This window comes from Myotis myotis, unplaced genomic scaffold (assembly GCF_014108235.1).
Source record: "Myotis myotis isolate mMyoMyo1 unplaced genomic scaffold, mMyoMyo1.p scaffold_m19_p_2, whole genome shotgun sequence".
Lineage (NCBI taxonomy): Eukaryota > Metazoa > Chordata > Mammalia > Chiroptera > Vespertilionidae > Myotis > Myotis myotis.
This window is the reverse complement of record NW_023416324.1, coordinates 163,807,945-163,823,943: the sequence shown is the minus strand read 5'-3', so window position 1 is coordinate 163,823,943 and position 15,999 is coordinate 163,807,945. Positions and strand designations below refer to the sequence as shown.

Sequence of the window (15,999 nt, the reverse complement as noted above, 5' to 3'; positions counted from 1 at the left end):
AGTATCCCTATTTTACAAATGGAAACCAGAAACTTAGGGAGGTTAAGTAACTTTCCCAAGGATCCCTAACTAGCATATATCAGAACTAAGACTGACTGCAGGTCAAACGACAACAGACACTGAGCAGTTAGCTCTTATGCTATGCTACCTCCAAAACAAGAACTACCCATCATCTTTTCCCTACAACTTTTGTTCACTGCACCTTCCCCTTTTAACATGAGTAGGCCAATAATTACACAGAAAACAGACTTAAAATGAGGGTTAAATCCATTATTCTTTTCTTTAATTGAGGACTTTTAAAAAATATATTTTTTATTAATTTTGAGAGAGAGAGAGAGAGAGAGAGAGAGAGAGAGAGAGAGAAACGATGTGAGAGCGAAATGTCAATTGGCTGCCTCCTACACACCCTCTACCAGGGATCAAGCCTGCAACCTGAGCATGTGCCCTGACCAGGAATGGAACCAGCAATCTTTCAATGTAGGGAATGACATTCTAACCAATTGAGCCACACTGGCCAAGCCTATTAGTCTTTACCCACTTGCTATAGCCAAACTAATAAACCAAAAAGGAAAAGTGCATTTGGAATACAATTTCTTTTACTTCAAAAGTACTAAAATTTCGCCCTGGCCGGTTTGGCTCAGTGGATGGAGCATCAGCCTGCGGACTGAAGGGTCCCAGGTTCGATTCCAGTCAAGGGCATGTACCTTCGTTGCGGGCACATCCCCAGTAGGGGGTGTGCAGGAAGCAGCTGATTGATGTTTCTCTCTCATCAATGTTTCTAGCTCTCTATCCCTCTCCCTTCCTCTCTGTAAAAAATCAATAAAATTTATTTTTTTAAAAAGTACTAAAATTTCAATGTGACTAAAAAGCAAAGGACAAAATGTTAGGAAAAAACAAAATACCAAAAAACTAGTTCAAATTATAGTCCATCCCGCAAGTACAAAAGGTAATAATTTAAAAAATAAAAACTGAGAAAAACTAAGATGGTGGTATAGGTAAATACTGGGAAATTGCTGCCTCCCACAACAACTTCAAAAATACAACCAAAAGATAAAACAGACATCATCCAGAACTACAGGAAGGCTGGCTGAGTGGAAATTCTACAACTAGAAGGAAAGAAAAGCACACTGAGAGCCAGAGGAGCTGCGGAAGTAAAGTGCAGAGGTACGGAGGCTCGAGCGCGCGGAAAGGGGCTGGCACCTGAGGACACGGCTGTCTTTTTGAATCGGGAGGGAGTCACAAGCTCCTGACTGCTCTGAACTCTGGTTCCGGGAAGTCTCTGGGGACCCAGGACTCATATGGGGAGAAACTGGACTGTCTGGCAGCAGGCAGAACTCGGAACTTGAGGGCGGCTTTCCCTCAGAGGTGCTTGCAGCGATTAAATTACCAGGACACTGAGACGCCCGGTCCCTTAGGGCAGGGCTGAGGATCAGCCATAGCTGCTTGCTCCGCCCTTTGATTCCATGAGACCCCGCCCAACCCAGGCTGCGGCAGAGGATTTGCATATGAATGCCCTGGCCCTTTGCAACCTGAAAATTACCTAAAAAAATTGCAGCTGGGCCAGACAGGCCCAGGCCTTCCAAGAGAAGGCCCAAGGCCCCTCAGCAGCTTGCATTGCTTCACAGCTAGGCCTCATCTGGCACCTCCAAACTCCAAAAAAGGAAGGGGAATCTGCAGTTCTTTTCGTAGCTCCTGCTGGGTAACCTCAGGCAGAGGCTAAATTAGCACCTCCTTAGATCCAAGAGCCAGTGTACCCAGTTGTCAGAGGGGGACCGTCCGGATTACAACTCCTCAGATCCATAAGGGACACACTCAGGGGGCAGACTCAGTGAGCACCAAAGCCCCAATGAAGCAAGTCTTGCCCCAGAAGGGTGTCTTCAGCACAGAAGTTCTCCCACTGCAGACACAGCTGATTCTCACTGCCAGTTGGCCTGGAGGTCAATTCCTCCCAGTGATCCTACAGCAATCAGGGCATAACTACAACAAGACTGTGCACAAAGCCCACAAGGGGGTGCACCAAGAGTGTCCACCTCAGGTAACTGGGGAGGCTGAGCCACTGGGCCCTACAGGACGCCTAGCACACAAAACCACTCTACCAACACAGAAGCATAAAAAATGCGGAGACAAAGAAACAGGTCACAAATGACAGAAATGGAGGAAAGCAAACGACTGGATATAGAGTTCAAAACCACGTTTATAAGATTTTTCAAGAATTTTATGGAAACCACCGATCAATTTAGTGAGACCCTGGAGGATATGAAAAAAGACCAACTAGAAATTAAGCATACACTGACTGAAATAAAGAATAATATACAGAGATCCAACAGCAGACAAGAGGATCCCAAGAATCAAGTCAGAGATTCGAAATACAAAGAAACAAAAAAGACCCAACCGAATAAGAAAAAAGAAAAAAGATTCCAAAAATATGAAGATAGTGTAAGGAGCCTCTGGGACAACTTCAAGCGTACCAACATCAGAATTATAGGGGTGCCAGAAGAAGAGAGAGGACAAGATATTGAAAACCTATTTGAAGAAATAATGACAGAAAACTTCCCCTACCTGGTGAAAGAAATAGACTTACAAGTCCAGGAAGCGCAGAGAACCTCAAACAAAAGGAACCCAAAGAGGACCACACCAAGACACATCATAATTAAAATGCCAAGAGCAAAAGACAAAGAGAGAATCTTAAAAGCAGCAAGAGAAAGACAGCCAGTTACCTACAAGGGAGTACCCATATGACTGTCAGCTGATTTCTCAACAGAAACCATGCAGGCCAGAAGAGAGTGGCAAGAAATATTCAAATATTCAAAGTGATGAATAGCAAGAACCTACAACCAAGATTACTTTATCCAGCAAAGCTATCATTCAGGATTGAAGGTCAGATAAAGAGCTTCGCAGATAAGAAAAAGCTAAAGGAGTTCATCACCACCAAACCAGCATTATATGAAATGCTGAAAGGAATTCTTTAAGAAGAGGAAGAAGAAAAAGGAACTCTTACCATTTGCCATAGCATGGATGGAACTGGAGAGCGGATAAATACCACATGATCTCACTCATTTGTGGAATATAATGAACAACATAAACTGATGAACAAGGACTGATCCAGAGACAGAGAGGCATTGATTGGACTGTCGGGCCTTGGAGGGAAGGTAGGGGAGGGTGGGGGTAAGGGGGAAATATCAACCAAAGGACTTATATGCAAGCATATAGGCCTAACCAATGGACACGGACAACGGGGGTGGGGGTGGGTGGGGGGAGGTGAGGGCATGATTGGGAAGGGGGGGTAGGGGGTAACGTGCAGATAAGGACACATATGTAATATCTTAATCAATAAAAAATATATTAAAAAAATTAAAAAAATATAACCTGAGGTATTATTTTAGAAGTTAAATTGGACAGTTTTTTCTTGAAACAGCATCCCATCCTAAAAGTGGAAAAAGGTTGTGTTATGCACATAAGGAATGCAACCACCTGGTTCTCCAACAAATATAATACACATGCCAGAAATCAAAAGGAAGGTATTGATGTATTGTATATGCCTGAAACTTATGTAAGTTTGCTAATCAATATCACCCCATTACATTCAATTTAAAAAATGTTTTAATAATGAAATATAAGGATAAACTTAAGGATTGTGCAAAATCTAAGTAAAAAGCATTATAAAATTCTATATGGGACACATAGGTCAATAAATGGAATAATTCTTTGTTTTTAGACAGGAAAACACAAATACTGTAATCAATGCAATTTTCCCTAAATTAATCTATAAATGTAATACAATACCAATTAAAAGCAAAAAACAAAATTCCTCTTGAGACAAAAATGTGAGAAATTCCTATAAACTTTTAAGGATTAAAAGGGAGCAGTGAATAAGGGTCAAGAGAAGAAACTGAGAGCCTAGTCAACTAACTAGCAATTAAAGCAGAATAGTGCTAGCACAGAAACAGACCCAATGGCAGGTGGCATCTCATGACCCTGGGGAAAAGATGAATCAATCAATAAATGGTACTAAATAGAACCAGTGACCAAATATTTTATTCACAGTTGGAATTCATCTTGGTGTAAAGAATGAGGTAGGGCCCTAACCGGTTTGGCTCAGTGGATAGAGCATTGGCCTGCGGACTCAGGGGTCCCAGGTTCGATTCCGGTCAAGGGCATGTACCTTGGTTGCAGGCATATACCCAGCGGGGAGTGTGCAGGAGGCAGCTGATGGATGTTTCTCTCTCATCGATGTTTCTAACTCTCTATCCCTCTCCCTTCCTCTCTGTAAAGAATCAATAAAATATATTTAAAAAAAAAAAGAATGAGCCAAAGCCGGTTTGGCTCAGCGGATAGAGCGTCGGCCTGCGGACTGAAAGGTCCCAGGTTCGATTCCGGTCAAGGGCATGTACCTGGGTTGCAGGCACTTCCCCAGTGGGGGATGTGCAGGAGGCAGCTGATTGATGTTTCTCTCTCATCGATGTTTCTAACTCTCTATCTCTCTCCCTTCCTCTCTGTAAAAAATCAATAAAATATATTTAAAAAAAAAAAAAAAAAAAAAAGAATGAGGTAGGGATCCATCTTTTTTCCAAATGGCTAAATGTAAAAATAACACATTAATAATCTAGAAGAAAGTAGGAACGAATATTTTTATAGTATTGAAACAGGAAAAAGCTTCAATTTTAAGGTTTTTTTTCTAACATATGACCATAAACATTTTAAAATAAAGTGGCAATTACACTGTAATTACTTTAGAACTTTACACCCTTATGAACATGTTTTTCTTAAACATGCAAATAGTACACTATATTTACTCTTCTTTTTTAAAATATTTTTTTATTGATATTTTACAGAGGAGAAGGGAGAGGGATAGAGAGTTAGAAACATCAGTGAGAGAGAAACATTGATCAGCTGGCTCCTGCACACCTCCTACTGGGGATGTGCCCACAACCCAGGTACATGCCTTGATCGGAATCGAACCTGGGACCTTTCAGTTCACAGGCCAATGCTCTCCACTGAGCCAAACCGGTTAGGACTATTTACTCTTCTTGAATCTCCTTTTTTTCCTTCAATACATGTTTTTTCCTAAGTAAATTCAAAACAACCTAGTAGTCCATTACATGGGTATGCCAGATTTTAACCAATTCCCTACTGATGTCCATTTAAGTTAATTTTTAGTTCTCTAAGTAATTAAAACCTTTGACATACCATTGTTCTATTGGTTGCCAGAACAGTCAAATTTCTGGATCAAAGGACAACTGCAGCCGAAACCGGTTTGGCTCTGTGGATGGAGCGTCGGCCTGCGGACTGAAAGGTCCCAGGTTCGATTCCGGTCAAGGGGCATGTACCTTGGTTGCGGGCACATCCCCAGTGGGGAGTGTACAGGAGGCAGCTGGTCGATGTTTCTCTCTCATCGATGTTTCTGACTCTCTGTCTCTCTCCCTTCCTCTCTGTAAAAACTCAATAAAATATATTTAAAAAAAAAAAAAAAAGGACAACTGCATGTCTAAAACTTTAACTTTTCACTTAAGAGTTTTGTTATATACATATACAAGTTTTTAATGTTTATGAAGTTAGATTGATATATTTTTATTGCTTGAGTTTCCCATGATGCTTGATTATTAAAATGGTCTTTTGTACTTATTTTTTAAGTTTTATTGAACTATGATTCACACACCACAAAATTCAACCTCTTAAAGTGAACAATTCAATGATTTTATATATTCAGACTTGTGCAACCATTATCACTTAATTCCAGAACATTTGCATTACCCCACAGAGAAACTTGTTAGTAGTCACTCCTCATTCTTCTCTCCCTAGCCCCTGGCAAACATTAATCTACTTTTTATCTCCACATATTTGCCTATTGTGGACATGCCAAATCAATAGAATCCTACAGTATGTGGCCTTTTTGTTTGGCATCTTTCACTTAGCACATTTTCAAGGTTCATCCACACTGAAACATACTGTATATCAGTATTCCGTTTCTATTTATGACGCAATAATTCACTGTGTAGATACACCAAATTCTATTTATCCATTCATCAGTTAATAAACATTTAGGTTGTTTCCACTTCTTGACTATTATAAATAATGATGCTATGAACATTGTGTACAAGTTTTTTATGTATTTACTTGTTCTTAATTAAATTTTTAATCCATCTATTCTAGAATGTTGACATAGGAATCTATTTCTTTCCTTCCAAAACAGTAGCTAATCTGAATACAGAACCCTAGATTTTCTTATCTTCCCTCAAGTCTTTTAAAAGTATGCATGGTTTCTATCTCATCGATGTTTCTATCTTTATCCCCCTCTTTCTAAAAAAATCAATAAAAACATACATTTAAAAAGTTATCTTGTACAAGCAAAACTCAGTAATAGTTTTTTCAGCAACTCACAGCTGTCATTGCAAAGCATCCAACTTGGTTTTGAAGAGAGTAACTTTCTCTTTACACTCATATTTCATTTAAACTAATGAATAAAATTATGAAGCAGTAAGTATATTGAAATAAGTACAGCTGTTGATAAATATGTAAGCCCACTGCAATGAGCATAATGTACAGTTATTTTAGAAAAGAGGCAGCATTCAGCATACCATGGGATTTAACTGGCTAATGCTATAGAAGTCAGTGAAGGGAGCATCTACTATACTGACTATCCTATATTGAGTCTTATTCTAATGGCTCTATTAATCCTGATTACTCAGGTTTAGTTCTTTTATTTGTTAAATCTATCTTTCATTGTGTTGGCTTTCTTTGGATGTTTGATGATAGATTCTGGGTTCATGTCTACTTGGGTAACTTGAAGGGTGGAGGAAGGGCTATGATGGGCAGTAGATGTTGCTCTGCCTTGAACTATTTTCAATGTGGTGCAGATGCTAAGAACTCCAAAAACTGTTCTTCTGGAAATGACTGTTCCTCATTCTTGCCAAGTGTTACAGTATTGGAGCAGGGGGGATGGGAAATGTCCTCTCCCCCCATCAATCTCTGGTTAGAATATCAATGCCGTATGTCAAGGGGGCGAGGATTTCAGCTTGATAGCAGATATCCTCCTTGCTGCTATGTGGCACAGGCAGGGAGAGATACTTTTGTTGAGATTCCCCTACTCAGTCTTTTATCATAGGTCTCCTCTTTCCTCTCTACCTCCATCTTCCAGAAATGGGACTCACTTGATATTGCATCATTTTCCTACACTAATCTTCCTTCTGCTGCTGGGCTATGCTCTGGGCCTTCCCTCCACTTTCTGCCTTTTGGGAGTTTCTCAGTTTCTGACTTACCAAACTCTCCTCCTAGTTTTGGGTATGGAGAGACACATGTGTTTTTAACATACTTTTCATGCATTACAATACAGATCACTAATGTGAATAAATGTAAATTCTATAAAAGTTCCTACTTCCTCACATCATGCTACAGTTTTACTATATGCCATATTCAATGTATCTACTGTTTTTGGAAGTGCTACATCTATATGTATAAATTAATTTGGTATTTGTGGGTAAATATTAACTATTTTAGATTTGTGTATCATGGTTCTGCTAACCTCACGGTAGGGAAATTTGTCTTTCTTCTAGACAGTATAAATGACAGAAATAGGTTTTTTAAAGATTTGCTAGGACTCTGTACTTTGAAGAGGTTTTCTGCATGTGTGTCTGGGAACTTTTTATACAGATTTAATTGTTGGGCAAACAAAGTGTTCAGACCACCAAGAAGTAACTCTCCTAACTTCCCAGAAAAAGCCATTTATAAAAATTTGATATATCTGTCAAGATATATCTTATACATATGTGGACACATATATACATATACTTATCCTACATATGTGCATATGTATCATTTAACAAAATGGCATCATTTTACAACTTGCTTTTTCACTTTATATACAGCTTTCAGTATCAAAATACAGATAAAATTTATTCCTTAACAGCTTCATAGTATACTATTGCTTGGATGTGCCATACCTTTTACTTCCATAGAAACATTTGTTGTCTTAAGTAATGTGCCCGTACAAATATATTTGTACTCTTTTAGATCTTGGATAAATTGCAATAAGGGGAATGGGTCAAAAATTGATACTACCATAGTGTCTTCCAAAAATATTTATGCCAACTGATTTTGTGGGTAGATTTTAACAATTAGGCTTTAAAACATGACACAGTAACTTGAGGCCATAAAGACAGATATATTTTACTATGAAAGAACTGACAATTTCTGTTAAGCAAAAATATCATATACAAAGTCAAGGCTTTCATCTTTTGGGAGAGAAAAATTTAAACTCTTATAATATTTATAATTAAAATTTAACATCTTTAAAACTAGAATGATGATAAGGTCTATGAAGGTAAGAATCAGTGTATCCTACCCTCACAGAATACTTAATGCTACATTCTTAGAACTATCACACTGCCTGGTACATAAGAGCTTCTTGTAATTAAATAAATAAAATATAAATAACCCAATAGAAAAATAGGCAAAGGAAAGTTATATACAAACAAAAAATGGCCAACAAAAATGTTCAAACTTTAAACTAAAAAATGCAAATTATGACTTGGGGTGGTAAACACACAATACAATATACAGATGATATACCCCTGATGATGTAACTAACCCAGGGGTATTACAGAATTGTACCCCTGAAGCCTATATAATTTTATTAACCAATGTCACCCTAAGAAATTCAATAGTATTAAAAAATGTTTGATAAAAAATAAATAAAAACTGAACATTAAAGTGAAAACTCTCATGATCTATAAGACTGACAAAGTTTAACAAGTGTAAATTGGTTCAGCTTTTTGAATGCTAATTTAACAATTCTCTTAAAATTTTAAATGTATTCTTCCAGCATCAATTCTACTACTAGGAATTTCACTTACAGAAACACTTGCATAATTATAAAGAAGTAGTTTCACTGCACCATTGTTGATAGAAGAAAACAACTGTAAGCACCACAAGTGTCCATCAATCAAGAATTAAATAAACTATGGGACATCTACATAATAAAACAATATAAAAAACAAATGTCGAGAAGAATGTCTAATTGTTTAAAGGGAAATCCATGTGTGGAAGGGAAAAACACCATCCTAGAAAGGATAATGGACAGCAAGTGTGGGCTGGAGGTTGAGGGAGAATAAAAGAAGAGTGCATACCAGAAAGGCAGATTGACAGCTGTTCATCATCCACTGGAGATGCTTTTTGACTGTTCTTCCCATCTCCCACTTGATTTTCTAGTGTGACTCCACTGCACATCAGAGGAGCCTCCAGCGGACTTTTACAGTAAGGGTGGTCCAGCAACTTAGAACTAAGAATGTTCTGTTTGAGAGATCCATCCTCATCCATCTGGTATGAGCTCTCTTTCTGAACAGTCTCTTCGGACATAGGCCCATCTACATTACTTACAGATTGATCTGCCCCAGACACTGACAATTTTACTGTGTTGTCATTGACAGTACTTGTCCGATTTTCCTGACCAAGAGTCATATTTTCTCTTTCGGTTTCTGAGATAAACACATTACTAGAATGATGCTCTGGTAAGGGGATGTCATGAATTAGCTCTGGAAACTCCCACTTAGGAGGGGAAGAGGGTGACTGGTCCCAGGTGTATGTGGCACTGCCATTCTGTTGGTCAGGGAATGCTTCAGCTAAACTAAGCTCCTTGCCCAAGAAAGGGCTTCCTTTAGTGCAGCCATCAGGCACATGAGAGTTCTTTTCCTTCATCACAGCACTGCTGTCCATACCTGGGAAGTGTGGTTGATGCCGACAAGAAGGGTCTTTAAGTTCTGGGGAAGGGAATGGGCTACAACTGCCACCCTCACCGTTCTCCCTAAGGGTCTCTTGATGGTCCCCAGTGACCTGCACCCAGCTTTGCTGGGCTTTTTTTAGCTTGCAAACTTTGCTTTTTGTTCTGAAGTGCTGGGATCTGAGAATCCTGTACCGAAATCTAATCATGGATAATTTCTCATACATCATAAGAGGAGATACTTTTATTCTTCTATGTTGGTTAAGTTGGAACTTTTTTGGAGTCAGAGGTCCCCTATTCCTGTGGTGCTCCAGCCCTCGGTAGCAGCCATAACAAAAGCGCTTTCTCTTATGGTTGCTCAAGGTGACCACAACTGTGCCACTCTCACCTGAACTTTGGCTCTCCCCATTGAACTTCATGGGAAAGTCAGAAGCTTGCAGCTCCGTCCTAGGTCTGTGACCAATAGCCTGATCTAAAACACTATTTGCTGGTAAGTCAGCAACTGCCTGCAAGAGATTTTTCTCTCCGTGGTACTCATGGTCAGAGTTCTTTGCTGACAGCAAATTCTCTGCTTGGAGTTTCAGGAGGGTCCTTGAGGAGGAAACTAAGTGTTTAGTGCTGTTTCTTTTCACTTTAGAGGACAGAGTACTAACATTTTCAGCAGCCACATTCGACTTTGTCTTAGCAAAAAGCGGTTCATCCTGGATCCAAGTTTGCTGGATTTGAAGGGCCTTCTCTCTGCACTGGAAATGCCTCAACTGCCTGCTCCAAGTAACTGGCCTTCCCAACTTTGCTTTCAGAATGCACAAGTGCTGGTGAAAGTAGAACTTCTTAAAACCTCCAAACCCAGTATTCCATTTCTCAGAAAAGGCTAAGTGGATTCCTTTTCTCCATAGAATTTTCCTCTGTTTTTTCATCTTTCTGATGCATAATGAGATCTGGATGTAGCTGTAAAGAAGAAAAAGAAAAGTTACATTTCCACCCTAAAAATTAGGTCATAAAAAGCCCTGGCCGGGTAGCTCGGTTGGTTAGAGCATCGTCCAGATACACCAATGCTGCAGGTTCAATCCCTAGTCAGGACACATACAAAGTCAGCCAATGACTGCATGAATATGTAGAATAACAAATTGATGATTCTCTCTGTCTTTCCTTTCCTCTCTCTGAAAAAATCAATAAAAAAAATTTAGGTCAAGCCCTGGCCAGTGTGGCTTGGTTGGGTGTCATCCTGTGCACTGAAAGGTTGCTGGTTCGATTCCAGGTCATGGCACATGCCCAGGTTGTGAGCTTGATCCCAGGTAGAGGGCATGCAGGAGGCAGTTGATTGATGTGCCGCTCTCACATCAATGTTTTGCTCTCTCTCTCTACCTCTCCCTTCCTCTCTCTAAAAATCAGTAAAAAAGTCTTTAAATAAATACAGATCATAAAGATATATTCACAGGAATATATATTAGAAAATTGAATAAAGAGAGTGCATAAAGTTCAACTAGATCAGTGGTTCTCAACCTTCTGGCCCTTTAACTACAGTTCCTCATGTTGTTACCCAACCATAAAATTATTTTCGTTGCTACTTCATAACTGTAATGTTGCTACTGCTATGAATCGTAATGTAAATATCTGATATGCAGGATGGTCTTAGGCAACCCCTGTGAAAGGGTCGTTTGACAGCCAAAGGGGTCGCGACTCACAAGTTGAGAACCGCTGAACTAGACTATCAGACATAATGAAATCCTATATGATCAAGGAATTCTAGGAATTCCCCACAGTGAAAGTTGAGAAGAAAGTCATGCATACTCTAACATGACCCTGTTTGCTATACCGGCCCACAATAAACTAAGTTTCAAGAATCATTTCCCAATATGCAGGGACTAAACACATGTTTACCTCAGTTCCCTCTCTAAATCCCATTAAGATGACAAACACGGGTTTTAAAAAGGTAAAAACACTCAACGACAAAGAAAATGAAAAAGGAGATGAGAGTAATACTATTTTTGAAGGAAGAAAGCAGATGAATGAGTATTAACAGACTTAGCAGGCCAAAAGAACAGAAACTAAGCCAGCAGTAGCGGAAGCCAAAAGGCAAGCTACAGGATCTCAGAAAGGCTTAAGAATTGAAAGCAATAATACCTATCAGGGTATGAGGGGAGTGGAAAAATGAAGAACTGGTTCAAAGTCTGAATAAAAAACAAACCCTAAGATCCCTTCTCCTACCTTGGCAGATAACCAATGTTTTACTTTCTGGGGAGTCCATTAAATTGAGGTCCACAAAATTGAGGGTTTACTGTACAGTAAATCCAAATTGAAATACAAACAATAATAAATGAACCTAACTGTATTACAAATAATCAACATAACCAGAATGAAAGGAATTAGCCAAAAGTAAATTTGGAAAACATTAACTTTGTAAGATGAGAAACAAAAGAACTATACAAATACTATACTTTAGTTATTGAATTTGTTTTTCACAGAGGGATGAAATTCTGAAACTGCTTTGTCATTATTCTAAAATTAATCAAGTAAGTACATATGTTGTGGGTAACTAGAGCTAGGTTTCACTGTTGGTGAAGTTACAAGTAATGAGAGAGACAAAGTGAGATAGCTTTGAATCCGTAGTGACAGACAGAAACCAGAGGTATTTGTATGAACTGATGGTGATACACACACACACACACACACACACACACACACAAATATCTAAAAGTGTGCACACACATATATTTCCTAGCTCTCTCCACTTAGAGAGTCTAGAAGAAATAGCATCTCAGTAGCAATGAGCACCTCTAGCACCCAGATCTTGGTTTCTAAATATTACTCTACACTTAAAAGAAATGGCTGATTCCAGAGCTGGGGCAGAGGAAGTATAAGATAAATCTGGATTATTATTGTAGTGCCAGAATGTATACAAGTGCTCAAAAATTTATGAGATATGTCAAAAGGACACAGAAGCCAACTTTAAGAGACTCACAATGGCCAAAAAACACACACTGAGCAACTGAATATAAAATGATAGTAATGGGGCCTGGCTGGTGTGACTCAGTGGTTGAGCACTGACCGATGAACCAGGAGGTCTCCTTTTGATTCCCGGTTGGGGCACATGCCCAGGTTGCAGGCTCGAGCCCCAGTGTGGTGCATGCAGGAGTCAGCCAATCAATGATTCTCTTTCATCATTGATGTTTCTATATCTGTCCCTCTCCCTCCCTCTCTGTAATCAATAAGTATCTATCTATCTACACTAATAGAAGAGAAACATGCAAATTGGTGTCACTCCGCTATGCCCACCAGCCAATCAGATGAGCATGCAAATTAACCCAACAAAGATGGTGGTTAATTTGCATATGCAGGCGCCGAGCAAAGACTGAAGACAATGTAGAAGGAAGCCAAGCACTGCAGAAGGGAACAAAGCTGCAGAGAAGCAAGCGGGGCGGTGGAGGTGGGAGCAAAGCCCACCTCGGTGGGTTTCGCTCCATTCTCTGCTTCACTCCAGCCGCAGGAAGCCCTATTCTTGCAGGAATCTTTCTGCAATGGGCCTCTAGTCCTATTTAATAAAAGAGAAACATGGTAATTGGCGTACGACCGCTACCCTTCCCATTGGCTAATAGGGAAATATGCAAATTAACTGCCAGCCAAGATGGCGGCCGGCAGCCAGGCAGCTTGAAACTAACATGAGGCTTGTTTGCTTCAGTGACGGAGGACTCCAACGTTCCCTGCCTGCCGCTGCAGGCCTCTGAGCTGCAACTCTAAGCAACTATGTAACAAATATAGAAGCTAAACAAAACCCCAGAAACCTGCTTTAGTCCTGGGCTTCAGCCAGCAGAATCGCAACATTGTAAGCAAAGGCCAGAAACCTACTTTCAGCAGCGGAGGCCTAAGAACTGGAGCCAAGCCTCAAAGCTAAAGCTGGCCCAGAATAAAGAAAAAAAGAAAAAAAGGAGCGGTTGGGAGCTTCAGTCACCCCCAGCCTGAAAACAGCCCTCAGCCCCTCACCCAGACTGGCCAGGCACCCCACTGGGGACCCCCACCCTGAAGGGTGTGTGACCAGCTGCAAACAGGCATCATCCCCTCACCCAGGCTGGCCAGGCACCCCAGAGGGGACCCCCACCCTGAAGGATGTGTGACCAGCTACAAACAACCATCATCTCCTCACCCAGGCTGGCCAGTGGGGACCCCCACCCTGATCCAGGACACCCTTCAGGGCAAACCAGCCAGCACCCACCCGTGCACCAGGCCTCTACCCTATATAGTAAAAGGGTAATATGCCTCCCAGCACCGGGATCAGCGGAGCCGCGAGGCCTCCCAACACCGGGATCAGCAGAGCCGCAGGGCTCCCAGCACCGGGATCAGTGTGACAGGGGGCAGCACCCAAACCCCCTGATCGCCCTGCGGCTCTGTGTGTGACAGGGGGCGGGGCCACAACCTCCCTATCCACCCTGCTCTGTTCGTGACAGGGGAAGGCGCCCCAACCCCCTGATCAGCCGTGCTCTGTGCCTGATAGGGGGGGAGCTCCCCAACCCCCTGATCGGCCCTGCTCTGTGTGTGACAGGATGCGGCGCACCAACCCCCCCCACACACACACACAAAGGCCCTGCTGTGTGTGTGACGTGGTAGAGCCATACCCTCCCCATCAGCCCTGCCCTGAGTGTGACAGTGGCGGCGCCCCAACCCCCTGATGGGCCCTGCTCTGTGCGTGACAGGGCGCAGCGCCCCAACCCCGATTGGCCCTGCTCTGTGCGTGACAGGGTACAGAGCCCCAACCCCTCTGATGGGCCCTGCTCTGTGAGTGACAGGGTACAGAGCCCCAACCCCCCTGATTGGCCCTGCTCTGTGCATGACGGGGTGGCGCCGCAACCTCCCCATCGACCCTGCCTTGAGTGTGACAGGGGACGGTGCCCCAACCCCCCAATCAGCCCTACCCTGAGCGTGACTGAGGGTGGCATCACAACCTCCAGATCGCCCTGCTCTGTGCATGACAGGGGGCGGCGCCCCAACTCCCCAATTGGCCCTGCTCTGAGCCCGACCAGGGGCTGCACCTAGGGATTGGGCCTGCCCTCTGCCACCCGGGAGCAGGCCTAAGCCAGCAGGTCGTTATCTCCCGAGGGGTCCCAGACTGCGAGAGGGCACAGGCCAGGCTGAGGGACGCCCCTCCCCCCCGAGTGCACAAATTTTTGCGCGCCGGGCCTCTAGTATATATATAAAAGTCTTAGCGACTTACCAACTGGTAGCTGTGATGTGCAATGACTACCAGGGGGCAGACACTTAACGCAGGAGCTGCCAAGCTGCAGTGACTTGCCAGCTGCAGTTCTCAGGTGATGCACCTGGAACCAGAGAGGAGGAAGCCAATTCTGGGGTGCGTCACCCAAGAACCACCCTCTGGCAATCTGGGACCCCTCGGGGGATGTTGGAGAGCTGGTTTCAGCCTGATTCCTGCAGGCCAGGCTGAGGGACCCCAACAGTGCACGAATCCGTGCACCGGGCCTCTACTGTGTGTGTGTGTGTGTGTGTGTGTGTGTGTATTTTTTTTTAAATGATAGTTATGGATTGTAACCCACAAATAAATATCCTCAGTCTACAGTGATATAAATAACTGACTAAATAAATAGGGGAAAGGGACAGCTCTTCCTTACATATTAATTTCAAATTAAGAAATATAGTGATGGAAATAGAAATGATGGAAATAGAAAAGTTATCATTTGTAACTCCTCTCAGAAATAACTGACTCAAGCAAGAATCATCAATGGAAGTTAAAATTAGAGGGAAAATGTACAATGAAAAACAAGCTATTTACATAGTCTTAAAGTATCTCCCACAAGAAAATTAAAATTACAAAGGGAAAAATTGTGACTTTCAATGGAAAAACCTGGCCTTAATCAGACAACAACCAATTAACATCACTAATAATGAAACATATGGACATCATGTGCCTCCCGATGTGGCACAATGTCACTTATGTATTATTCTTGCCAAAAATTAAACCCTCGTGCATTGTTGGTGGGAATGCAGACTGGTGCAGCCCCTGTGGAGAACAGTATGGAGTTTCCTCAAAAAACTAAAAATAGAACTCCCATTTGACCCAGTGATCCCACTTCTAGGAATATACCCCAAGAAACTAGAAACACCAATTAGAAAGGATATATGTACCCCTATGTTCATAGCAGCACAATTCACCATAGCTAAGATTTGGAAACAGCTTAAGTGCCCATCAGTGATGAGTGGATTAAAAAACTGTGGTACATCTACACAATGGAATACTATGCTGCTGTAAAAAAGGACTTCTTACTATTTGCAACAGCATG

At 41.8% G+C, this 15,999-nt stretch overlaps 1 protein-coding gene across 4 annotated transcripts in view; it reads right to left on the bottom strand.

Moving 5' to 3' along the window:
- SENP5 (SUMO specific peptidase 5) overlaps positions 1-15,999 on the bottom strand; it is a 73,171-nt gene that overhangs the window by 36,379 nt on the left and 20,793 nt on the right. For 3 of the 4 annotated variants that reach the window (XM_036352385.1, XM_036352387.1, XM_036352388.1), the window contains one exon: positions 9,123-10,660. In XM_036352385.1, coding sequence (XP_036208278.1) covers positions 9,123-10,629 — 1,507 coding nt within the window. In that variant the 5' untranslated portion in view covers positions 10,630-10,660. Of the gene's footprint in view, positions 1-9,122; positions 10,661-13,156; positions 13,245-15,999 lie in introns of those variants that run through there. The other variant, XM_036352384.1, reaches the window with a different exon arrangement.